The sequence below is a fragment of the Verticillium alfalfae genome, genomic scaffold, assembly GCF_000150825.1.
Source record: "Verticillium alfalfae VaMs.102 supercont1.5 genomic scaffold, whole genome shotgun sequence".
Classification (NCBI taxonomy): Eukaryota; Fungi; Ascomycota; class Sordariomycetes; order Glomerellales; family Plectosphaerellaceae; genus Verticillium; species Verticillium alfalfae.
In genome coordinates, this window is record NW_003315034.1 from 989,850 (window position 1) to 1,015,248 (window position 25,399).

The 25,399-nt window shown below is 55.6% G+C and overlaps 7 protein-coding genes across 7 annotated transcripts; 4 read left to right on the forward strand and 3 right to left on the reverse strand.

Annotated features, from left to right (window-relative positions):
• Positions 1 to 416: 416 nt before the first annotated feature.
• Positions 417 to 1,678, forward strand: VDBG_04625 (predicted protein; the record flags this gene model as incomplete). Its single annotated transcript, XM_003004973.1, has 2 exons — positions 417 to 574; positions 676 to 1,678. The coding sequence occupies 2 exons, from the start codon at positions 417 to 419 to the stop codon at positions 1,676 to 1,678; spliced, it is 1,161 nt and encodes a 386-aa protein (XP_003005019.1).
• A 784-nt stretch (positions 1,679 to 2,462) lies between these two features.
• On the reverse strand, positions 2,463 to 6,914 carry VDBG_04626 (ankyrin repeat domain-containing protein; the record flags this gene model as incomplete). The annotated part of the gene is made up of 5 exons (XM_003004974.1): positions 2,463 to 3,200; positions 3,329 to 5,487; positions 5,567 to 5,786; positions 6,251 to 6,484; positions 6,537 to 6,914. The coding sequence occupies 5 exons, from the start codon at positions 6,912 to 6,914 to the stop codon at positions 2,463 to 2,465; spliced, it is 3,729 nt and encodes a 1,242-aa protein (XP_003005020.1).
• Positions 6,915 to 7,247: 333 nt separating this feature from the next.
• VDBG_04627 (conserved hypothetical protein) lies at positions 7,248 to 8,244 on the forward strand (the record flags this gene model as incomplete). Its single annotated transcript, XM_003004975.1, has 2 exons — positions 7,248 to 7,685; positions 7,711 to 8,244. 2 exons carry the CDS (start codon positions 7,248 to 7,250, stop codon positions 8,242 to 8,244), a joined length of 972 nt encoding a protein of 323 aa, XP_003005021.1.
• Positions 8,245 to 9,043: 799 nt separating this feature from the next.
• VDBG_04628 (superoxide dismutase) lies at positions 9,044 to 10,095 on the forward strand (the record flags this gene model as incomplete). The annotated part of the gene is made up of 2 exons (XM_003004976.1): positions 9,044 to 9,239; positions 9,377 to 10,095. 2 exons carry the CDS (start codon positions 9,044 to 9,046, stop codon positions 10,093 to 10,095), a joined length of 915 nt encoding a protein of 304 aa, XP_003005022.1.
• A 960-nt stretch (positions 10,096 to 11,055) lies between these two features.
• On the reverse strand, positions 11,056 to 12,492 carry VDBG_04629 (SAM and PH domain-containing protein; the record flags this gene model as incomplete). The annotated part of the gene is made up of 1 exon (XM_003004977.1): positions 11,056 to 12,492. One exon carries the CDS (start codon positions 12,490 to 12,492, stop codon positions 11,056 to 11,058), a length of 1,437 nt encoding a protein of 478 aa, XP_003005023.1.
• Positions 12,493 to 12,773: 281 nt separating this feature from the next.
• VDBG_04630 (SAM and PH domain-containing protein) lies at positions 12,774 to 13,715 on the reverse strand (the record flags this gene model as incomplete). The annotated part of the gene is made up of 3 exons (XM_003004978.1): positions 12,774 to 13,370; positions 13,431 to 13,643; positions 13,707 to 13,715. 3 exons carry the CDS (start codon positions 13,713 to 13,715, stop codon positions 12,774 to 12,776), a joined length of 819 nt encoding a protein of 272 aa, XP_003005024.1.
• Positions 13,716 to 19,960: 6,245 nt separating this feature from the next.
• VDBG_04631 (predicted protein) lies at positions 19,961 to 20,293 on the forward strand (the record flags this gene model as incomplete). The annotated part of the gene is made up of 1 exon (XM_003004979.1): positions 19,961 to 20,293. The coding sequence occupies one exon, from the start codon at positions 19,961 to 19,963 to the stop codon at positions 20,291 to 20,293; it is 333 nt and encodes a 110-aa protein (XP_003005025.1).
• Positions 20,294 to 25,399: the final 5,106 nt, after the last annotated feature.

A 25,399-nucleotide genomic window follows, 5' to 3' on the forward strand; every position in this document is an offset into this window, starting at 1 on the left:
CTGCGCTGTACCCGGCACTGTTGCCGCTACCGCTACTGCTACTGTACCTGGTGCCGCTCTCACAGCCGTCCCCGGTGCTGGTGCCGTGCCTACGACTGTTGCTGCTGCACCACCCGCTACCACAGCCGTCGGTGCTGGCGGTTCTGTCGTCCAGCTTCTCACCGATAACCTTAACTGCGGCAGGCTCCTCAACGTCTGTCTCTTCGGCCAGGTGTGTCGTGAAGGCCAGTGTGTCTCGGCCGCTCAGCCTACGACAGCTGCTACCGCCCCAGCGACGACGACGATTGCCGTCCAGGTCACGACCACGGCTGCTGGAGGTCAGTTGACCACGGTCCAGGTTCCCACGACCGTCGTCGCCGCGGCACCAACAACAGCTGTTGGTGCAGGTGCCGCTGTTGGTATCGTCGACCTTCTCAATGACAGCCTTAACTGCGGTCGCCTCTTCAACATTTGCATCCTCGGCCAGACTTGTCGCAACGGTGTCTGCGTTGCTTCTGGCGCTGCTGTTCCGACTACCACGGCTGGCATCACCGCGCCTACAACAACTACTCGTGCCACAACTACGGCTCCTGTCGTCGGTACCACGACTACTGGTGCTGCTGCTGCTCCCACGACCACGGCGGGTGGTGCCTTTGGTGTCGTTGATTTGCTCAATGACTCGTTGAACTGTGGTAGACTTCTCAACATCTGTCTCTTCGGCCAAGTTTGCCGCAGTGGTGTCTGCGTTGCTGCTGGTGCCGCCGTGCCCACGACCACTGCGCCAGCGACGACTGTGCCAACAACGACTCTGGCTGCTACCACAGCCGTCGTCACAACGACCCTCCTTACCGCGACGCGCGCCGCTACGACTACCACTGTTGCTGGCGTCCCTACAACCATTGCGGCGGCGCCGACCACCATCGCTGGGACTACCACTGCCGCTGTCGTCCCGACTACCACGACTGGTGCTGCCACGGCTGCTACCACTGGAGGGACGCTGGCTGTCAGCCTCGATCTCCACACGGACCGCCTCAACTGTGGTCGTATCGGAAACATCTGTCTCGGCTCTCAGACTTGCTCCAGCGGTCTCTGTATCTCCGTCGGTGGAGCTGTCGTTGGCGGTACCAATATTGCTACGACGGCTACGGCTGCGACAACCATCACCACGAGCACCACTGCTCCGGCGGTTGCGGCCCCGACGACCACAGCTGTCACGACCATACGTGCTGCCACAACGACTACAGCCGCTGCTCCCACCACAACCGCTGCCGCGCCGACCACCACGGCCGGTGCTCAGACGAACGTCGCCATCGCTGTACCGACCACGCCGACGACGGCTCCCGCGGCGGTCCCTACGACCACGGCACGAGCGGCGACCACCGTCCCGACTACGCCCACGGCCCAGGTCGCTCCAACCACGCCAACGATCCAAGCCGTCCCCACGACGCCCACGGTCCAAGCAGCCCCGACAACGGTCCGCGCCGCCACGACAGCTGCCGCCGTGCCCACGACCGCTCCTCAGGCGGCTGCCACAACCCAGCGCGCCGCCACCACTACCGCTCCCTCGACCGGCTCCAGCGGATCCACCGGTTCAAGCGGCTCAGGCGCGTCGTGCGGTGGCTTCTTCAACCTCGTCCCTTGCATCTTCCCCCTGACGTGCGTCAACGGACGCTGCCAGCTGCTGGGAGTGATCGGGTAAGAGGCTCCCTTCTTGTTCTTTTTCTCCTTTTCTGTCAGCAGGGTGATGGTGGTTTCCTTTTGTCTATGAGTTACTTATATTTTAAACTTTGTGTGGACTTCCTCCCACTTTTTAATGCCTTTTATTTTCTTTTAATGTGGAGTAGCACTATGGCAGTCCACTGGTCAGCAGGCAACAGACTAGACGGACTAGATTAGTTAATTTAGCAGCACACTACGGTTCTGTAGCTGTGAAGCATGATAATGAACCTGTTGCTACAGTGAAGCTTCCAATACTATGTGCCGTTTTGATTTCAGATACCCACTAACGTCACTCATGTCAATGCGTCCATGGTTTGTAGCTATATAATCTTACCCTTGGCCACAGTCTGATTGCCCCGATAAATGTGACATCAGTTTCTCACCTGTTCTGGAAATTTAGCGTGGATAAAACCAAAGACAATAATAAAGTTGCAACACTAGAAGTCACTAATAATGGAAATCTATATGTAATATACCGCGAATGAGCTCAGCAGCTATAGGCTTTTTAAATTCCAGAATTACCAGCCATTCTTCCGACAGCCCAATGCAAACCCGATCCCATCAATAGATTCAGGACACCACCCTGCTGTCAGGTTTGCTCTGACAACACTGTAATGGCGGCTGGCACGGCCACTAATTGTGGATCAAGGATACCAAGAACACCTCCCCATACCGATGACCCATCCATAATATCTTTTCCCATAGACAAGTCGATCCTCCAATGCCATGAAACAATGAAAGCTTTCGCGGATAGTCATCCTCTTTCAAGCCTCCAATAGTTCGGGTCCAATTAAAGATTTTGTGAGTGCCAGCCCTTTCGCCGCTATCTCATGCAGCGGTTGTTGCAACCATTCACTCCAGAAATCTTTGTCCTCCTGCCGGATCTCATCAACGTCGACAGAACAGGTCTCGAGAAAGATTCTGAGGCTGTTCGACCAAAAGCTCTGCTTATCTTGCTCCATCGCGGTGGTGGGTCTGGCTTGGAGAGCTAGAGACAGCGGGCTATGCCCATCTTTGTCTTTCGAGTGGATGTCGGCGTTGCCACTCTGGACCAGAATTCGCACCACATGGTAGTCTCTACGGTTCATAGCCCAATGAAGTGGTGTTCGACTGTCAAAATCTTTCGAGTTTACGTCGGCACCATGTTCAATCAATTCTTCGACCGACTTTCCTGCAGAATGCTTCGACCAAGGATCCGTGTTGCATGCCGCCCTGACAGCCCAGAAAAGCGGCGTTCGGCCTCGTGAATCTTTTGCTTCGAGGTCAAGTTTGACTGTCTTCAAAACTACTTCAGTAGATCGGTGACCGACGTTGGCAGCGGCATGGTGCAGTAATGTCGCTCCGTTTTTGTCTACTGAAAACTTGTTGGTTCTGCTGTCCCTGAGAAGTGATCCCAAAACATTTGCGCAATCGTAGGTCGTGTTGGAAGCAGCCCAGGATAATGGCGTGCGTCCGCCGTTGTCTGGCTCCTCGATAAGCTCCGGAACAGTCTCGAGGCAGAGCTGTAGTGCTTGGGTGTCGCCACGTTCAGAAGCCCATGACAGACACGTGCGATTCTCTTTATCACGATGAAGTGCTCTTTCCTTGTTGTTGCCAGGAAATAGTTCAACCGCTGCGGAAAATCCGCTACCATATGCATGGAATACCGGGGGCCGGTCCATGCAGTCCGCGAGGCAATTGTTGAAGGGCATTTCTTGAGTAGGAGCTGGATGATGGTTTTGTCGGTGGTTCGACAATTCGTCGAAAAGGCACCTATCGATCGCGTGCAAGCATGCGATAGTAGTGTGCGGCCTTCGCGGTCTGTTTGACGCAAGTCTAATCGGTTGCTCCTGATTAAGAGCTTGAGGATACCCTCGTGGCCTTTATCGATAGCCAGAAACGCTGCCGTCAAGCCTCTCTTGTTCTTCAGGGAGAAGTTCATTGCTTCAGTCTCGATGAGATGCTTCATTACAGTCTCATGACCATATGAAGCAGCCCAGTGCGCTGCGGTCCATTGATGTTTTGAAACCGCATTGACTTTGGTCTCACCAGTCGCTAAGAGCATTCGAACCACATCTGCGCGCCCGAATTCAGCTGCCAGAGAGAGTGGCGTGCGACCTTTCGACTCTTGGTCTATAGTCGACAAGCTGAAATTGACGAGAAGGCGAGATAATAGTTCCGTAAGACCGGAGGCTGATGCCACGTGCACTGGTCCCACATCATGCTTCGGGGACTGAAGGCTGTGTCCTCTGGATTCCCGCCATGGTTTTAGTTTGACGAGTGCCTTGCAAAAGTTAGGATCTGGCCGTTGAAGAATGTCCATAATATTCTGAGCATAACCTGCTATCTCCTGGCCATATCGCATATGGTAGAAGATTGACTGAGCAGCGTATGGCATCATTGGGAACATGGCCACAACTCTTGCCTCGGCATCCATAGCCGTCGTATTTTCTGTTACCAAAAGAAGATCATCTATATCATCACGAAATAGTACTGCGGTGAGGTATTGAAGGCAGCATTCGGCCATGATACAATGCAAGGAAGCCTTCGCGCTCTCTAGCGACCGACTTGTCGCGCTGAGAAGTAATATACCATAATCAAGGACGAAGTCTTTGGCCGTCTGGTGAATGAATTGGGCGAAATGCCTCGTTTCATATCGGTCTCCATGATCAACCAGCTCGATGAGCCCGCAGCTAAGCGCATTGATCCGCTGACGAAGTCTGTGAAGAGGAACGAAGTTTTCTGACTCCTGACATTGTTGCATTGACCAGTCTGTGCGGACTTCTAAAGCCAATGCCCACTGTAGCTCGTAAATCGTCAGAGGCCTTTGGGAGAAACAAGTCCATTGCAGGAGCCTCAATGTGTTTGGGTAATTCTTTGCGGCCAGAATAACTTCGCGGTATATCTCGGACACCTCGGACGGTAGTCGCTCAATCTCAGCATAGATCTTTCGCAACGTTTCTCCTTGGCGAGTAAGCTCCAACACTTGTTCTGAAACGAGCCTTGCCCACATGAAGCTCCCATTGGCCCTCGTCGACACGAGATCTTCTAGGTGAGGGTCGGATGTTGCTGTCGACAGACGATGCTGAACGTATTTAATAATGTCGTTTCTGTTCTCTTTTTGTAGATGTATCTTAATATCACACTCTGGGATGACATTGGGGTAGTAACGACATGAGCAGCAAACGCTCAATCTTTGTCCGTGTCCTGAGAGCTTGGAGATCAGATCCGATATGTAGGTGATCAAATCAGCAGCTGCTGGCTCGCCAGCTTCGTCGAGGGCGTCAATGAAGATATTGACGGGATCTTTCGATAAGATTCTCGTGATCGCCAACTTGAAGAAGTCTTGGAGTTGATTTAAATCCCACTCCCATTTCTCGCCCTCTTCGCTCACATTCTGCGTTTGACGATGGTAATACGCCGGCAGTTCAGGAACCGCCTTGGGAGCTAGTTCAAGAACTTGGTGCAGAATGGATCGGAACAACCCGAGCAAGTTCTTCTGGAGATCGCTTCCTCGATTATGAAAATAGAACGAGATTGTGAGAGCATCGTCTTTGAAAACCTCTTCAACGAGGTCGCGAGCATGCTTCATGAGAGTTGACTTGCCCGATCCTGGGTGACCAGCAATCCACATCATGCCCCTGCGAAGAGAAGACCATTCTTTAAAAGCTTGGTGTTCTCGTAGCCATTCACATGTGTGTTCAGCTGCCCTCTTGATATCGTGTTGCCGGCTATTCATGCCCGAGAAGGCCAACGCTTTGAGACAATCCTGCGTTGAGTGCATCATAGTCTCTGCCGGTTTCCGCGACACTGTTCTGCGTCATTAGCTGAGCTGGTTCATTCTCTTGCCAGAGATATCACGTGCCAGAGCTGTTGATTGTCCAAGAACCCTTATTGGGAGGTTGCTTTGCAAGCTTGGAGAGACGCTTCAGTACAAATCGATAGCTTCCTCGGTCTTGAGATCGGAATTTGACAAGTCCTGAATGGTCTGCGGGGATCTCGACGTTGTCTTGGTCGGCTGTGCCGACTAGTCCGGTGCTCGTGGCGGACTCTCTCGTCACCAGCAAGCGTTTCGGACCGTCCTTGCGCAGAACTCCGTCTTCTCCACGCTGTATTGTCTTGTCAGGATAAGATCAATCTGAGATGAGACAATTTTTGTCAAACCTGAACGGTGGCGGAGAGCTGTGACTCGTAGAAGGATACTATTTTGTATTTATCCTTACAGTGGCGTGCGAAAAGCTCTGTTCTGGACTCAAGATATGATGACGGCTCACCATGTGGGCCCACAAGGAGCTCTCGTATGAGATCTTCGTTTGGCTGCCCCTCTACGATCGTTCTCAAGGAGTCGTTCTGTAAGCCATGGTGGGGTACTCCGAAAAACATGAGACCAATGCATGATTTAGCAAGATCAAGCTCATCCTCGAGCTGCTGCATGGTGGCCCGGATAAGTAGCTCCTTTATGAGAAGACCACCAAGGCTGTGGCCAATAAAAATGATAGGACGATGAGTGGTCTAAAGCTTTATCAGTGACCTTGCATTGCAATGGGCGGGCAGGAGTGAGATGACGACGTACACTGTCCCTGGTTCGGAAGTCCACTAGCTCTTCTAGCAGTGTGCATCCGAGCCCTGCGAAACACTGCTTAGAAGCGCTGTCCTGGAGCGTGGTATCGTAACCGTAAATAAGGACACGAATCTTGGGTAGATCTTGTGGGAGAAAGTCTCGGAGCCAGACTTGATCGCTGCCGGGGGTTTTCCATGATCCGAGAGCATGGCTGCCGAGGCCCGGTACCGCAATGACACTGCAGAGCTAAATGAGCGTTTCGAAGCCAAGGATTAAAGGCAGACTTTTATTACTCGACCTCGGCGCCCCCAGGGCAAGAATACAGTGGAGTGAGGCCGTCAAAATCATGAGAGTATTGGTACGGAAAATCGCTTCCAGCACAGCCAAGCCGCGATGCTAGGTCTTTGGATGGCAATGATGCCTCGAATGAGACCGTAGCGCATTCCGTAGTTGGGGAAAATGGGGCAATCGAGTGTACGCGTAGGCTCAACCCATTGACACCAGTCTTCAGGATATCATCTCGATCCAAGATCTGGTTCAAATGGTCGAGTAGCGTCTTCCGCTGTTCGTCTTTCGGTATCCTGTCTATGCGTATGGTAACCCTGGATTTTGGCGCACCCAAGACCTCCAGATGAACTTTTCGTCTCTTTGAATTCAACTCATAGTCCTCAGGCATCTTCGCAGCGAGATAGGCGGGGTGGTGCGCTGGACCAGATAGAAAGCTTATGAGAGGTAGTTATTCGGGGCTACCTTTGACGAGGCTGGAGACCCGCGGTCAGGATACATAATAACGTGGAACCGAATAATCAAAAACCAAGGGGACTGCAAGAAAGACAAGATTCGGGAAATGAGAAGATGGGCCGCAACCCAATAGCCGCCAGCCCCCAACAGGACCCGCCTCAAGGCAACCAACGCATCACGTGGCGAGGCAGGCCTCAGCCTGACCCTACATCATCAGGCTGGCACCTGTCTGATGTCCGTCGAGGAACTTGGCATTTCAACGTGAATCATGCTCAAGATTCAAAAGTGTCCATTCAAAGAGTCGCGCCAATTGGCGGTGAATGTGGAGGAGGGTAGTCAAGAAGGCAAGCAGGTCCCTGGGTATCCTCGAATCTCTTTAAGCGACCGTTCAGAAGTCTTAGACTTCCTGACACAGGAGCTATGCAATGACGACCTCGACCAAATGGCAGACAAGCTGTGGTGGATGTCGAGACAAAACAGCCAAAACATCTCCCCACTGCACCGGCAAGCGGTCAAGCGCCGGACGATCGTCGTCACGGAAGACCCGAAGCTCCACTTAGTCTGGATCCACGACCGAATCTTCGTCAAGCCGCTCCCGCGCTACCTCGGAGACTACGGCTTCTGGCGCGATCACATTTGCGCCAAAGACGGCACCGACAAGCAAAGCGTCCGGGTCCAGCGCGCGGCGCTGGGGGTTCATCCGGACGTACTATCATCTGATCCGCTACGAGACCGACTTTCGCATCGCCAAAGACCCGAGTCTCGCCCTGATACCAGAACATGTGACGTGGGAGCATTTCTGCGCTTTCACGGGGGGGTTGAATAGCATCGAGGACCGTGAAGTTTCGGAGCGGTACCAGTACGGTGAGATCCGCCTCACGCGCCTCAACTTTTACGCGCCGTTTCTGCTCGGCAGGTCGCACTTTCAGCGGGTGGACTACCAATACGGGCCGTACTTTGCGCGGTTCTATGTTCCCATTCTATTTGCCATGGGAGTCGTGTCGGTGGTCTTGAGCGGCATGCAGGTCATCTTCACAGCGAGCGAGGAGGGCGCCGCGGTGAGGAGCCGGCGATGGGCGGATGCCGCGGTCGGGTTCAGCGTGGCATCGATTGTCGTGGCGTGTGGGCTTCTCATTGCGCTTGGGGGTCTCATTGTGTACAAGATATTGATGGAGTGGAAGGTTGCGATTCGAGATCGCCGACGGCTGACGAAGCAGAGAAGCAAAGAGAAACAAGGCCAAGAGCATGAGAGGGGAAATCCCTAAGGCTATGTAACTACATATAGCAGGAATATGCTCGCAATTTGAGGTCGATGTTTTTCGATTTTGATCACAGCCATAAAAACTGCGGCTCGTGCTCTTGGCTTTTTCCTAGGCAACTTTCTCACTTCGGCTTGATCAGGTCGCGCAGCCTTGTCAGCCGACGAACAGTGTGTCGGAGGAAGAGGACCTCCAGTCTACGGCCTTTGAAAGCTGAAGATGCAGAACAGTGTGCGTGGGCACGAAGCCGAATGAGGGGAAACGGAGATAGCCACATGGGCTGGTTTCCTGAGTACCTACCTACCTAGGTAGTCAAGGTAGGTTCACCTACAACTATGGTAAGCATGCCATTTGAAGAAATGGTAGCTTAAGCAGCATGATCGAGAATGCATAGTATTTAAGAGTATCCGAAATAATAAAATAAGCAAAGAGCATGGGTAACGAATATGAATGTATTTGAAAACTATGGTTCCCATTTCAGGTATCTGCGGCACCTCTTCAAGATCTTCGCACGATGAATATTGATGGAATTCCCAGAACCAGGACTCCAAGCTCATCACGACCCCAAGACACGATGAGGACCGAAGATCACGTGATACGATAAGCAGAGCGATAAGCCGGGCCCCTGTGGAGACGGAGGCTGTTGGACCTGGACTCACCCGTCAGGCCGCCAATTGGAGACACCGAAAAAAGTTCAATCGCGAAACCCCCTTCACCACGCGATCCCGACGACGACAAGGGGAAGCAGAGCAGTAGCAGTCGCAGAAGCACCAGCCGAAGCCAGCCACCACATCACCCAGACACAATGGTCCGACCACGCGTGAGATTGCCGCGGGTCCGCCTCGCGCAGCAGCTGCAGCAGCGCTCTCTGCACAGCGTCCCCAAGCTCGACCACGACTTCAGTAATGGTGTCCCCGGCGTGCTGTCGGCCGACGGTTTCCAGATGGCGTGGACCGAGTACATGACGCACACGCTCGACAAGCTCAACGCGTTGACGGCTGGTATGTCTCTCTCCTTACGGATCTGCCGAACCACGGAAGAGGGATGGGTCCAGGAGATGCTGGGCCCTAGCCCATCACGCACACCATGACGGCAACGAACGACAAGGTAGATTGATCATAGCTGACAAGAACCCCAGGCACCGACCTCGAAACGCGCGACACGAAGCAGATCATCCACGCGACGGCCCGCGACCCCGACCAAGCGCCCATCTTCAACCACGCCTCCATGGCCCACAACACGCACTTCTTCTTCAAGACGCTGACGCCGACCCCGAAACCCATGCCGCCGCAGCTCGCCGCCGACCTCTCGACCGCCTTCTCCTCCCTCGAAACCCTGCGCCGCGAGATGACGCTGACGGCCGCCTCCATGTTCGGCCCGGGTTTCGTCTGGCTCGTCAAGGCCTCCTCGTCCGCCGCCTCCACGGGCCCCTCCGCCGCCGGCATTCTCTCCTCCGCCGGCGGGCCCGCCTCTTCCTCCTCCTCTTCTTCCGCCGCGGCGGGCGCCTCCCCCTCGGGCGCCGAGTACCGCATTCTGACGACCTACCTCGCCGGCACCCCCTACCCGGGCGCCCACTGGCGCCTGCAGGGCCGCGACATGAACACGGCCGGCGCCGCCGGTTCGGCGTCGGGCTTCCTTCGCAGCACCCAGCGCGCCAGCCAGCTCGGTGCTAAGCCCCCCGGCTCCCTCGACCTCGTGCCCCTGCTGTGCCTCAACACGTGGGAGCACACCCTGGCTGCGCGACTACGGCATCGGCGGGCAAGCGCGCCTTTGCCGAGGCCTGGTGGGATGCCGTCGACTGGTCTGTTGTTTGCCGAGGCGGCCAACATTCGCCCGCGTCCGGCGTTCCAGGTCTGAGGACGGGTCGGGCGAGAGAGGGAGAGGAATACGCAATGTATCAACTGTGAAATGGAGAAGGCGGACTTTGACACGGGTGTGTAAGATAGCATTACAATGTATAGAAAGGCAGAAAAATGGATGTACCATGCTGTATTTGGCTGGCTGGCGTGTGTGTGCTATCATTTTTGATGAGGTGGCCGCTGTTTGCAAGCTTTGAGAAGGGGATCGCATCTGCATGGTGATGTGTTGTCAAATATGCGGCAACTCTCAGTTGCGTCACGTTATGCCGACGTGCTGTCCGACGGGTCCATGATTCAGTCATCCAGGATGTGGAGAATCACGGGTAGAGGCAAGCCTTTCTAGGAAGCACTTGACTTTTGCTACCTTCGATATCAGAACCCCAACATCCCAGATCGCGAACAGGCACTGAAAGAAAGAGCACTACGGGCTTCACTATTGAATCAGATGAGATGCTATCTGGTCCCTACTGTCCAAGTTCATGAGCAATATCCAGACAGGACTGTCCAGGAATCAAGTCTCATCTTGCCGCCACTCAAGAACCCGCGTCAAGACTGGTGAGTCGAAGTAAGACTACAGCTCTGTACATCGTCACGAACGAGCCAAGCATCACACTTATACATGCGCAATACGCAAGCCATGCTTGATTGCAGACTAAACTACCCAGAATCGCCCTTCACCACCCTCATAAGGAGCGTCCAATCAAAAAGGTATCACGATGCCACGCCGGAAATGCCAACGAATAAAGATCCAAAAATCAAGGGGGGGTTCAGCTCTCGAGAGCACCCATCCCCAACAACATCTTTTCCAAAGGAGAGGCGAGAACATACCAAATGCAAGAAGCAAGAAGCAACAAAAGAAAACAGACGCGTCGTCAACAGGCTTACCAGGGGCCTCATGGTCATCGCAGACCCTTGCCAACAATTTCCGACCTCCTGTCATTGCCTTTCGTCCTTACACCTAAATCATGTTCCCATTAACGCTCACTTCAAAGCCCTGTCCCTTCTGCCTCAGCGCCTTGGCGAGCATGAGCTCTCTCATCCAGTCGATCCTCTCATCCCGGTTGCGCACCGCGAAGTGATGCGTCTTGCCGGTTCCGTTAACGCCCTCAGCAGGCACAGTGGCACCGCTGAAAGAGAACCCCGACTCCCTCTTCCTCAGCTTCGTCGTGACGCCGTTTCCATTCTTATCCTGTGGGATGAGCTGAAACGCAAAGGCACCAACGCTATCTAGATCGCGACTGCCAGAGTGGAGATGCACGCGCTTGAACGCGGCGCTCAACTTGCTCTGGCTCGCGAGCGACGAGCACGCAATAGCGTAGTCATCAATGTCAACATATTCGAGAGCCCGCTCGAGGTGCACGGCGTCCTTGTGCATGGCAAGGCGCGTTCCCTTGAGGGTGAAGTAGCCGTCGTTCCACTCGTGACGGAGCATGCGCGTCTTGCGCTTCTTCATGGGTCCCTGGTAGGAGATGCCACTGTCGAGGGTCGTGGCAGTCAGGGGCGTCTCAACGATCGAGGTCGCTGAGGCGGCGGCGGCCTCGCGGACGGGCACCGAGGGCGGGATGGCCTGCTCGAAAGTACGGCCTTCAGTGGCGGGAGACCAGGGGTAGGCAACGCGGGGAGGGGCCTTGACGGAGGCCCGTTGTGGTGAGCCGCGGACGGGGGAGGTACGGACGGGGGAGGTGCGCACCACCGGGGTGGCGGTGTTCTCGTCCAGAGCCGGGAGCACGGGGAATGAGGGACGGCGAGCGGAGGCGCGGGATTGGGTCATGGCTCGTGCAGGAGGTGGGTTGGAGGAGGAAATGGTATGGTAGTTCATGTCAGGGGGCACGGACTGAGAGACGTTACGCTCAACGTGATCGACGGGAACGGCTGTGACGGGGACATCCATCTCAGAGAAGGGGGTACCGAAGCGGTACGGGTTGGTGGGTGTCATCAGATCCGGAGAGAGAGGTTCGGCCTTGTCCATGCGATAAGGCACGAAGGCGTGCTCCTGCGACGACGACGACGACGACGAGTGTCGCTGCGCTGACTGAGGGACTGACGGTGGTGGCACGCTCGTGGCCCTTGAGGACTCGGGCCGCAGAGGTGACTTGCCTGGGATGGCGAGTTTGGGAAGTGCGCGTAGGCCCTCCTTTGGCGCCTTCATCGAGGCCAGAATCTCGAAGGGGGGCGTCGGCGGGACCTCGTTGGCGCTGCACTGTTGGAAGTCGAGGAACTGCCTGACGTTGTCCTGGGGGTCTCTCGCTTGCACACCACGCAACGCAGCCTCCTGCAGGTACTGCATGGGCGGCACACCACCGGTGCCGAGGATGTCTGACGACGCGACGACGGAGGGGACGGCATCCGACATGGGACGCATGATTTCAGAAGGGTCGAGGGCGCGGGCAGTCATGGGGTTACCAGGATCGCCAGCGACGAGCACAGCACCGCTCTCGAGGTCCACAAAGGGATGCTCTTTGCGGAAGGCATCAATCAGGCGCTGTGCTTTCGGTACTTGGAGCAGTTCTCGCCCTTTGAGCAGAAGTGCGGCCTGGGGATGTGCTGCTCGATGCCGACGATAGAGACAGACTCGAGGGGGGTGATGATGTCGTCGTGCGACAGCTTCTTGGGCTTCCGTCGACTGCTCTTTTTCCTCAACAGCCCTTCGCCTTCGTCTCTGCGCTTCTCCCCTCTTCACTCGCGGCTCGGCTCGTCTTGAATGGGTGTCGGCGCCCTCGGAGAACTCGGTCCGCTGTCGCGCAGGTTCTGGATCTGGTGCCAAACATTGTGGCGCATGCCAAAGGAGGGAATGTCGAGCTCCTTCAGGTCCTCGAACTTGAGGGTAATGAGAATGGCACCGTTGATGTCATTCTGAACGAATCGCTCGGCGACCGAGTACTCTATGCCAGCATTGAGCATCGACTGCGCGACCATTTCGGGGGTCCAGGGCAGGAGGTTCGAGGAGTCCAGTTCGGCCGTGGTGAAGCGCGCAGTGGGGCTGCTGCGACGTCGTGTTGGCAGGGACTGGACAGTCGGGAGAGGCTCATGCATCATAAAGTGCATGCTCTCACTGAAGGGAAGCGCCGTCTTTGGCGTGATGGGCGACAGTGTCAGGATGGCCTCCTCCTCAAAGGAATGCGTCGTTGAGCTGCGGAACAGATGCGGCCCCCTAGGACCCTCAACGGCCTGTGGCGATATCCCCTCGAGATAGCCCACGCGACTTTGACTTGACCTTGGCGTTGGCACCTCATCGTAAGAAGAGAGCGTAGTGATACTCGGCTGGCCACCAGACTTTGACCGTGTTAGTGGGCTTGCGTCGACACCCTGACTTCAACAAAAGATGGCACATACCGAATTAACGCTGTGGCGTGGTGAGTTGTCTTCCGCCTCACTGATGATTTCTTCGTCCCAATCCGTATCGACAAACTCTGTTGCGACGGAGATGGGACGGTCTTGCGGCTCGCTCTTGAGGCCGAAGAAGGTATCACGCAGATTAGCTTTTTGGCGCATCTCGGAGTGATGCAACCGGCGCTCGCCCATGGCGCGGTGTTGTTGCGTGTAATGCTACGTGGCCGTGTTAGTCTGTGGTGCTCACTGGTTTTGTGAACGAGCTCAGGCACAACTTACCAAGCTCATGATTTTGTTTTGTTTTGTGATTTTGTTTTTGGGGGGGAGGGTAGTTCGCCGAGTTGAGTAGTATCCGGCCGCCCAGTTTGCACGGGGTGGGAAGGGAACCTCTTGTCAGCAGGCCGTTGCCGGCACTTCTAGGTTGTATCAAAGAGGCAGTGACCGCAGCCCAGCAGCCGTCACTTGCAGGTCCTGGGGGTGGGTTTGTTTTTCTTTTCGCAACGAGGACACTAGGTACGATATGCAGGAAGGGTCATGAACGAGAGCACTGCACGCTTTGCTTATGCTCATGAGGAAAAGGAGAATCGTGCAAGAGTGGCAAAAGGAGGAAAATCGAGAAAAAGAGAGAGAGGGCTTGGATAGCCGCCGGGCGCCTACCGAGGGGTTATGTATGGATGGTGGTGGCATGTGGTTGCGCGACGATGGACGAGCGACAAGGAGGGACACACAGACAGACAGACACAGAGAGACACAGACACAGCGCGAAAGAAGTGAGCCAGCATCCCAGCAACCCATCATCCTAGCATATCCTGGCACCCTGGCACCTAGCACCGAGCACCTAGCACCGAGCACCTAGCACCTAGCATGGTACCGCGAGAGACGAGGAGCATCGGCATGGGACATCACAGTCGGGTGCTGCAGCAGCGCGCATGCATGGTGCGATGTGCGTGATTCGGCCGCGTTGCACTTGCGCACACGGCCGACGACCGGGCCAGCCCAAGCCAACAGAGTCTTGTCGACTGGGGTCTGGGGGCGTTGGCGGTCACAGGCAAGATGCCCACTGTATCGGAGAGTGAGGCCGGGTCGGTTAACAGGGAATCCAACAACTGACCGCTGCCAGGTATGCCGATGATGGGAGGAACAGGCCACACAAGCCCCTCCCCATGGACCTTGCTGCTTAGACTGGCAGGGTGGTATAAGAATAGACCCCTGGAGATGTCTTGTGAGCGGTCCGACGAGGGTGTGCGGGTGCGGGTGTGTGTGAGAGCTCGAGCCTGTGTGGTCGCCGAGGTAGGCGAGGACGAAAACTAGCAGAAGAGGTAGGCAAGCCACAGGCGGCGGCATCCTCCATCATCGCGCAGCAAGACCTCGCCAGGACAGGCCAGGCCAAGCCGAGCGTGGGGAGGGCGGGCAGGATGTCTGTGGCCTTGGGGTGGATCGAGTCAGTGGCCGTGGTTGGGTTGAAGGAGCCAGGGCGCATCCATCTGGTGGTGATGGTCATGGTGTTTGTCTTGGGCAGAGGCGGAGGCAGAGAGAGAGGCAGGAAGAGAGGAGAGCTCGAGAGCTTGGGCCACCGTCGGTAGTGCGACTGCCGCGGGGTTTGATTGGTGGTCGGTTTGGTTACAAGATGCAGCTGCAACCTCCATCCATGCAGGACCGAAGCTCGCTCGATGCTCCATCGGGGTCGGACGGGGTATATCACACCGCTCATTGGTCATAATTCCTGCAGTGCGACTCTATTTGGAGGGCGCTAACTCTCTCATTGGTTCGAGACTGCCTTAAGCGCCCAGTTCTTTCTCTTCTGTCTCTTTTGCGCGCGCTCTTCCCTCTCACTGTGTCTTTTTCTGTCGCCAGCGCTCTTGCCAGCTTTCTTGATCCTGCCGACCTGATCTGCCTCAACTTGCCCTTGTCTTGCCCATCGCACTTTCTAGCCCAAGACTGCTAAAAAAGGTACATCAGCAGAAGATGGCGCGCCAGCACCAGCCCCCCCCCCCCTTGGCGGCCTCGACCAGGGATGTGTGCCCTTCTCCAGCCCAGCATATTCTCCAGCATGCATCTGCCACTGCCATTGCCTCTGCCATCTTCCCTCCCTCCCTCCCGCTCTCTGCAGCAGCAAGGCGTGGATGCTAGAACCCGTAGCCGCGCTTCTCAACCCACCTGCCTACATATAGGTACATGAACTGTGCAGAGAGCGCATAGAACAATTGATGCAGGTTAGCCCAGAGGAAAAGAAAACACGCCACAATGTCAACGTTGAGAATGTTTCCTGCCGTCCCACCTTTTCTCCTCCCCCATTCTTCATGTCATGTCGTTGAGCCAGCGACCTGAGACCTTGAGTCTAACGCAGATAGCCTCTGCACCCACGCGACTGGCATATGGCTGCACGGCTTTCGCTACACACCGGCGCCCAACGCTTGAACAAAACCGGCCAGCCAAGGTGCGTGGCATGGCGCCCAGCGTCGAGCGGGCGATACCCGGGGCCCCTGCCGAGATGGGAACCATCGAACAAGCAGCCCACCAGTCTGTTTGCATACAAAGGAGAGAACGATGGCAATGCCGACCGTGCTAGTTCGACTGTGAATCAAAACAGCGCTAGATTTACGGATAAATACAATAGAACCAGAATAGACCAAATAAATGCCTCTCTCTCTCTCTTTCTGTGTGTGTGTGTGTGTCACTTGTCTCTGTCTTTTTGAGATGAAGTCGACTGGAGTCATGTCATGCCGAGCCCGATCTGCAAACAAGCGATATCTCCCTCTCTTTCTGTCACTCGGCCATCCAGGCGACGGAAACACGGGAAGCCAAAGATGGGAAACAATAATGCGATATCCACTCCTGGAACACCCCTCCTCCCTGGTCGGCCAACGAGGAACTGTCGTCGTTTTGATCACACACCCCTTGTCTTTTTGGCGTGCACGGAAAGAGGAGCCAGCCCAGTCTACGGCGACCCACTCCTCCATCGTCAACTGAAGTTCTGCCCCTCCTCCCGCCTCTTCCCCTCTCGACCTACCTTACCTACCTACCTACCCACCTAGATACCTTACCCTACTTTTAGTACAGCACTGTGCAGTGTCTTCCATATGCCATTCTTTTCTTCACCCACACCCCTCACCAGCCACTCGCCTTGCCTCGCCTCGCCGCCAGTGCCCGATGCCAGCCCCCCCTCCTCTCCTCGGAGAAAACGACCAAGCGCAAGGCGAGGCCCTCATCAACGCCAGGGGACCCCAGAGACCAATGACAGCGTGATGATGCTCTTTTGCTCGAGTATCCAACTTCCACCGACCAAGACCTCCGACTCAGGGACGGTCCGAAGCTCAGCAAGCACACATCCCCGGAGAATAACCCACTCGACAATGGAGCAACAATGGGAAGGGGGGGACTCAAAGTTCCGCCGTCGTGTCCCGTTCCCGCCATCTTATCTCGGGTGCTAAAGGAGGGGTGGTCAACGTTCGTGCTACTCTGCACCCGGTCGGCCCGTAGCTTCAGGGCCTGTTCTTAGCTTCAGTGTTCAAGCGTGTGAGGAATGAAGAGGGGTCCCCCCCCTCCCATCTCTTCTCTCCTCACTCGTTCACAGTTTTGGACCTGGCTCCACGCAAGCTTGGAACCCTCGAGGGGCTAGCCCCTCGCCTTACGTTCAGCTGCGATATCACATCATCGCCGGCCATCAGACGCGAGAGGTTGATGGGGGCAGCGGCAGGGGAAATACCGAGAGACATCGTCTCTCTCAGTCTCTTTCTCTCTACATCATGGGTCACGGGGCAGGGGGGGGGCGGGGTGGAAGGCCAAGCGGGCCCCCTTTCCAAGCTTATGTTTCGCTGCCCAATGCCAAACTCCCGACAGACCACGCCGACCGCAATCCGACCGAGGAAGGCGACTTCCGCCAACGTGACTCTTCGTCTCTGCTGTAAGGAGCCGGGTGGAGCAGTGTCGGTAGGCGGTCGAGCGGTCGGGCGGGCGGGCACATGACCTCGTGCAACGGGCGCGCGCGTGCGCGCGTCTTCACCGTACCGTATGGCCTGTTCTCTCACCTCGTCTCTCGGTCCTCTATGGTGCCTTTTGCTCGTCATGTGGTGCTGTCGGCGGCGCGCGCTGCGCGGACGAAGCAGAAGCAAGTTTCGGTGCCTCTGACCTGAACCACAGCGCCCCCTGCCCAGCCACCTCGGTCAGGGACACGGCCGCACGACAGCCATACACGGCGTGCTGATGACGAGGTGGAGGTTTTGGAGGCGTTACAAGAGCAAGGGAAAGATTATGGAAGACTGCAGGCCGACTTCGCTGGGTCAAAACCGCCCCAAGGTGCTGCAGCGGGTCCACGCAGACGAAGCAGAGACATGCCCGAGACACAGAGATCCCTCGACGCCCACCTCATGGTTGCTCCGCCTGTTGTGTAACTGTCTCTCCATCGCTCGGTCTCTGTCGTGCGCGACCGTGCCCGTATGGCGTACAGTGCTTGCGCCACACCTGGCCACTTGCCCAGGATAGAGAGAGACAAGACGTGAATATGCCCATAGATAAGATAGACTAAGGGCGTCCACTGGCAAGGTGTGCCGGATGAGGAATCCCTGTCAGATGTCTCTCTGCTGATAACTATCTTACCCCGCATCTTTTCTTTAGGGGGGGGGGCACGCGAATATCCGTCTCGGTCGTCGTGCATGAGTAAGGTGCGTGAGACGACGTCGTACCTTGCTGTGCGCGCTGCGTTAGCTTCTGCTGCCCCTCCTACTGCTGCCGTTGCAAAGAGGGTGGGTGGGTGGTTGCGTGGGTGGGATGCACGGAAGACCAGACGGGTCCAGCCACGGAAGCTTTCGAGGTGGGTTGTGTCGTTTTTGGATGGTCTCGAGTGTGATGCGGCCGCTTGACAGTGATTGTGGCTTGCTCGAGACACATTGTTTTCTTGCTCCTCCGAGCCGCAAAGTCAACCTGAGACCAGGAGGTTGCGTTGCATGGTGGGTGTTGTTTACCGTGGTTCTGGGTTCTGGGTTCTGGGTTCTGGGAATGGTGACCGGTCTTGGGCATTGTGTGCATCGGCGCCCCGTGGACCATTGGTCAAGATCGTGTCAACCTCGCAATGTTTATCATGAGGCCTGAAAGAACTTTTTGCGCTCTGCATAGTAAGGTGATCCTCAGGAGTGAGGTGATTGCTTTTTGGGTTGTCGTTGTGAGTATTCAGTAAAGAATGACATGCCGAGCGCAGGCAGTCAGCACAAGGCATAGTCATGGCCGACTATCACGAGACATTCACGTTTCTCTCAGGAACATCACAGAGCTGTTTAGTGTGAATGTTCACACACTCTCGACGGAAGCTCTATTTCACGATAGTCTCAAGCGTCCAGTCGACTGATTAATCATGACGATGCCAATACTTGTAATAGAATCCACCAACATGCTGTATAATTGCTCGTGCTGACGGGCCATGGGTGTTGGCTTTTTGAGACTCCATGGACTGAAAGAGAAGAATATATGAAGTTCGAGTATGGTGAAAGGCATTTATTGATCCTCGTCCTGTCTTAAATCCTATGCTCGTCATGACGGCTGTTGATATTGCTCAAGGCGTCTACAAATTAGATGATGTCTAGTAAAGATACACATCGATCATTGCAGATTTTGAGTGCGTGTCCTCGTGTAATAGTAGGTGATACGATCGTAGGACTAAATATATTGCCCCGAAGCACTCAATATTACCCTGAGGCCTTGACTATCTGAACTTTCGAACGCGAAGGTATGAGTAAACCGACTACTTGTTTGAAATTACTGGGCCATGAGGTAGTAGATCGCTGTGAACAGCTTAATAAAAGCTCCGGTTCCAGCAAAGACACTTCGTCAAGTACTAAGGGACCGATTCCAACATGTAGCCGGGGTAGCTGTTCGATCCCTCCAACTGACTCATACCACCAACGCGTACAAACAAAACCTGCGATATCGCGTCACATGTGGCTAAAGACATAGGTTCCGATGCTCGTAGTACTTCTGATTCTACTACTCAGAAGACTTTGGCTCTTCCTGGTGTGCTTCATCAAAAGATGTAGCTTCGAATGCAACATTGAGTGATGTACGTGCCTGGCACACCTACGTGCAAAGGCTCCGATGGATGCTACCATATAACATTGAAACCATTCAATGTCATCCTCCCAGCTCTAACCTCGATGGCATTGAAAATCATATTCACTTAAAGAGAATTCGGTAGTGCGTGCTACATTAGTATTGCCTCCAAGTCACCCTCCTTTCCTACCCAACTTTGGCGATGTAATCTATTATCCACACTTCGACAGCTGCCTCACATCCGGGTCCCACAGAGAAACGCCACGGTCAAAACGGGAGCTGTTCAAGCTAGGAGCACTTAACAAACACAAACTACACTCAATATGCTCGTTGCTGAGCATCAATTACAGTATCATCTCGACGGCCTTCAATGCATCAACTATCAAGACACGTGATCCTTTCCGTCATTATCAACTCCCAGCCAACCGCCAAGTCGCGCCGACCTCGGGGTAATTCAACCTCCGTCCTCATCGGGCAATATAGCCCGCCGAAAGATGCTTTTCCGCGCCGCCATGCCGTTTTCCATCCCCCCCCCCCCCGCCACATCACGAGGCCGAGGCAATGCTTTTCCTCGAAGAATCCCAGCCCAGGCATGGACCCTGCTCAGCGGTCGTAAAGAATCGGTGAAGAAGCCCACGCACCGGACTTTCTCCACTCGTCCACACCTTGCAAGCCGCGCCGACGACCAAGGCGAGAAGCCTCCGCTGATGACTCAACAATCGCATGAGGCTATCCTTCAGAACCCCCGCCGTACCAGCTCCATTCCTGCTTGCCTTGGCCGTGCGACGAGCTGCAGTGGCCTGCATGACAAGGCACGTTCCCGCTAATGCGTGTTGTGAATCCCCCCTCTATTTCACCCCCATTCAGACACCCTCCCCCCTTGCCATGCCTTCTTAGCTGCCTCTTGCCCCCATCCCGCCTTTCCTCTTCTTGAAGCGATGCACAGTTCTGCAGAAATGGACATGGCGGGGTTAGACAAGAATCACGGTCGCCTTTTCCCGTGTAGTGCGGGAGAGGTGGCTGGGAGAATGGAGGCTAAGCGCCGAGTCCTTCTCGATCGAAAAAGTGAGCGAAAGGAAGGGAAAAAAAACTAGGGCAGCTGTGCCGCATCAGCTGAGGAGCCAATTCTTGCTTCTTCACCGACTTCTCTGCCGGGCGGGTTCAGTGCCCAGTTGTTCCTCGATGACCTCATGGAGGCACGGCATCCCGTCTGCCGACAAAGAGCGGGTTCTCTGGTGCGACCAGATGTCTTAGGCACTTGCTCCCTGAGGTGCCACAACACTGGGGTTATGTCCCTTTGTCTCAGTAGGAGCTCGTGGCAGCAGCGCTGGAATTTAACAATGCCATAGCGGGCCTCAGCTTGTGAGGAAAGACAGAGCCTCGCTTTCGCCATGGGGGACTGGTCAGGGTGAACAGCACATGACACGTATTGGAGAAAGAAGGCAGGGGTGGGAGAAATGGGAAGCTCGTTCATAGATCAATCAGCTTCAATTGACGGGGTCTGAGACTTTGCTTTTCGTCCCCGCCGATCGTACCCGAAAGGCGACGTCCGAGGCTCAGCATTGCATCGCGAGTCGCGACATTTCCCCTCTCGTGACCTCGTCGGTTCAATGCTGTCAATCCTGGCGAAATCCGTGGTGAACATCTCGTCAGAGGGGACGACGGTGGAGGAGGGACCGGGGCCAGAGACAAGTGGGAAGAAAGGTGACCGGTCATTGTGGCTGGAGCACAGTCTCCTGTACACAGTGAACACACACAGCACACCCACACCCCCTACGTTTCTCAGCTCTTCGATAGCCTGCTCGCCTACCAGATCGGACTACGATAATTGTTTCCCCGACCTACTCCGTGAACGTGAGCTAAGCTTGTCTTCAAAGGAGGGGGTGTCGGGCTAGAGACGGAGATGGAGTCTGGCAGCTCACTCAAGCCCTTTTGCCAGCTTCTTTTCAACGGATAGCGCCGTCATCACAAGGAAGATGGTTGTTCACACGGAAAGTTCCCCGCGTCGTTGCGTTCACAGAGACAAGGCCACGGCCTGGATGGACCTCGTGCTGGCGTGCACGAGGGCGAGAAATCGACAGGTCGTCCCATCTAATTTGCGCGCACTCGTCTCACATGATGGCAGGCTAATGCGTAATTCGCGTCGTCCTGGCGTGGTGGATGGTTGACTCTTGTCAGGTAAGCAAATGGTGCGTCGCAAGTTGGGGAGCCTATTCGAACGTTTTGGGGACCCTAATGCGACCGTTTTCGAGACCCTGAAGATTGCCACTCTTTCTCTATATTTTTCTTTGTTCTCGAGATGCACGCATGGTGGAGCCCAGTGCATCAGTACAGCAGGCGTGCGGAGAAAAATGATGGTCTGAGCGAGACTACGAGCTGCAGGTAATCTAGCAGGCCGATCATGGGGTTCGAACATGCATCATCCCTCGACGGGTGGCCCGTGAGGACTACCATGTACCATGTACGGCACAGTTCGCTCAACCGCCTTGGCATCTGGATCGTGGGCGTTATCACGGTCTGTTAAGAACTCAAGGCGGCGGGTTTATGCCGCTGCTGAAGAGTGTGGGGGCCAAGTTCGGTACCATTGCAGAAGTTCTGTCAGTGATGGTGGTTATAGCGCTTGAAGTGCCATGGTGCCTCATGCGAGACTCTCAGACGATCTGAATCGCGAGGCACGGCGCATTGCATCGCCATCTGTGGCTGTCACTCGTTGGCAAGGCGACAGAAGTTCTGGGCGGGGGCTGGTGAAGGAGGCGAAGTTAGGTACCTTACCTAGGTAACTAGGCCTGCCTGAGGGAGTAGAAGAGGGGAGGATGATCCTCCCGTGACTGAAGGCGAACGCAGCAGATTTCCGGACAATCTGGCTCGACCGGTCCAACTCCACAGCCGATGCCCGAAAACGATGTGGATTGCCATGAGGTGGTGTGCAGTCTTAGTGTTGCGGTGTTTTCGACCAAGGTGCGGCTCGATGACCGTAACCACAGAACCCACCGGGGATTCCCTGGCTTTCCTTTCGCGTTGCCTGCCAGATGCCAGACTGTGCCCTCGTCGGCCAGCTTCAGCGGCGCGAGAGGAGGCGGAACAGACGACTGCGATTGCGGTTGCGATTGCGATCAGCTCAGAGCGGGCCACGCCGGGACGAAGCGGTGATGTGCCGTCAATAGTTCGAGAGTTTCTCGATGAGATGCGTCGCGCAGAAGGGGGGCCAGCGACGGACGGGGGTACGGGGCTTCGGGGGACTGCGCCGGGATCACCGTCCGCGCACGATCAGTGCCACCCGGAAGATCCGCCTCTGCGACTGACAGGTCGACAGGGGGGGAGGTGCTGCATATCTGCTTCTGTCACGGCGCGTTGTCAGGGTTGAGCGAGCGGGAGCCAGGGTTGCGCAGAGACATCACAATCACATCACATCACAATGCGCTATTGCCCAGTATGGAGATTACAGCGACAGGGTCTGCCATCGCTGAGTAAGGACGAGTGCCATACGCGCAGTCAGTCAACAGAGGGCTCACTTGCTGCCCCTGAATTGGGCTGGACTGGGCTGGCCTGGGCTCAAGGCGAACATGTTGCTGTGAGGGTTGCGATCGTCCAGCGTGCCGACGGATTCGGTTGACGGGAAATTGCCCCCTGCGATGAGGCTTTGCGTACACGTAGCAACGGCAACGCCATGGAACCAAGCCCGGAGCTGAAGATCAGTGAGCAGGTCCGTTGGGCCTCATAGACTGGGTCAATGCCACCCACAGGCTTCCTTTCTGAAGGCGAGTCGAGAAATTTGGGTTGCCGGCAATTAAGCCGGACTGCCTAGCTGCTGTCGTATCCAAGGTGGGAAATGATTCATGCCAACAACGACCGCGCAAACCTAAGGCAGACGATCCAGGCCGATCGAGTCCACGACTACGTGCTCAGGGGCACATCGAGGCCAAGGTGCCAGCGTTGATGTGGCTTGTGCTGAGCAACCGTTGCCTGCCGTTGACTGGTGTGCCGTGTCTCGATAGTGTTGTGTGCATTGATGTGGTTGCTTGGGACGATGTCCAAAGGAACGTGATGATGGGAGTTTGAAGAGATGAGATGACATGGTACATGTATGCCTGATGGCGTGCAGAGAAACAGAATCTGGTGGTGGATGTCGGAAACGAAAACGCAGGCGTCTCGAAGAGGGACCTCAACAACCCTGTCGAGCGTGAGAGGGAGATGGTGAGCGCCATCCGGTTGGCCCCCAAATGAAACGGTGGCCAGCCCGTCAGCTTGATGGCAATTAATCAACAAGACCTGATGGTGTGGTCGGCCGAATAGTTGTCGGATGCAGTAAGGAAGAAGAAGCCGTGGGGGGGAGCGAGGCAACATCAGTTTGGGTTGCACCAAGAGAGCATGACTGCCTGGTACGTCGGCGGGGGGGGGTAAAGTGGGCAGGCGAGGAAAGGCAATAGCAAGAATTAGCCCTTCATTGTTACGTCAGCATCGACAATGGCCGCATGGCATCACGACGGAAAACGCAGTATCAGAAGATGGGGGTTAATGGCTGCAGATACTAGGGTAAATTAAAAATAGGTCCTCAATCATATCGCTTGGTGAGTTAGCCGCCGAAGTGCATCATGGCCTTCACTTACGCGCGGTGAGATGTGGTGAGGTGCGGTGAGAGGGTGGGTGTCTGTGAGCGGGTCTGTGTGTGAGCGACTACGGCGTTTGTCCGGCACCGAAGCCCAAAATTAGCCCAGTTGGAAAGACAGTCAGGCGGGCAAATATGTAGGTTCCAATAGTGCGAGGGCTAATTGTGTGATGACCGGCAGCCCAAAGTTGGGCGGCTATTATGCCACGAGAAGCCGGTTAGCCCCCGTGCAGCGTGCTGCTACTGGAGGCGGACGAGAAGCGCAAGAGCCACACTCTAAGTCGACGTCTCGGAATTCCGGGCTTGCCTTGTTCTAGAGACAGGATGAATTGACACAATGCGTTGTCAAGACATTTCTCTTTTTCCAGGACCTGCGCAGGTTGTCATCGATGAAACCAGACAGCAGATTGTAGCAGGCAATCGAGGTACGACCAGTCGAGCAAAGCACAAGTGTGGCTGGCAACGAGTGCGAGCTGTGGCACCATGAAGTTCTCCCCCCCCCTTACCCCCTGGACCCTTTGCCGTTGCTGTTCAGCTTCCTCTCAGGTCAAGTCTTTCGCCTCATTGGTGCAAGCTTGGGTGCGAGGCCGAGCTTGTCAAGCTGACCCTTGTAAATATTGATGCGCGATCTCACGGCACGAGCCAATCGAGATCGGAAGCAGCCCTTCCTACTTGAGCTTGAATCCCTGTCAGCATCGCCTTAGCATGGGGGTAGGCAGCCAAGTTGCAGGCATGCGAAGACATGCGCAAGCATCACAGGCGCTAGAATCGGTTGGTCCCGCGGCCCCTACCGCTTCTGCACGAGCCGACAAGTCGTCACATGGCCCGGCCCAATCATTATCCGCACAACCCCCGCTCCTCGCCAAATCTTCGCCAAAGCCCCCATGTCGCTCGCTTCTGGCTTCCTTTGGCCCCTCCATCTCCATCTCGACTGGGCGGTTTGAACAAAGAACCTCGACTCGACCGGCTGTCGGGCCAGCAACGCCAGCGACACCAGCCAGAAGCCAAGGGCAGCCATTGCCGACCACCAGAAGCACAGCTTACAGACCCTTTACACCCCACCCCTGTCTCTCCTGCGCTCGCGACATGGCCAGGTCTTGGACGGTACTTGATTGCGTGCCCCAACCGGCCGCAGAGTTCGACGTACCGCGATACACATGACGACGTACCGTCACCTCTCACTCGTTGTCAATCGTTATCAAGTTGTTGCCAGGGCTATCATTTCCCCTCTTTGTCCTTCCGAGTCGTACGCCCATGCCTGCTGACTCGCCCAGCCACACCACGAGCGACCTCTGACTGGCTGGCTTGCCTTGGCTTTTTCACCAAT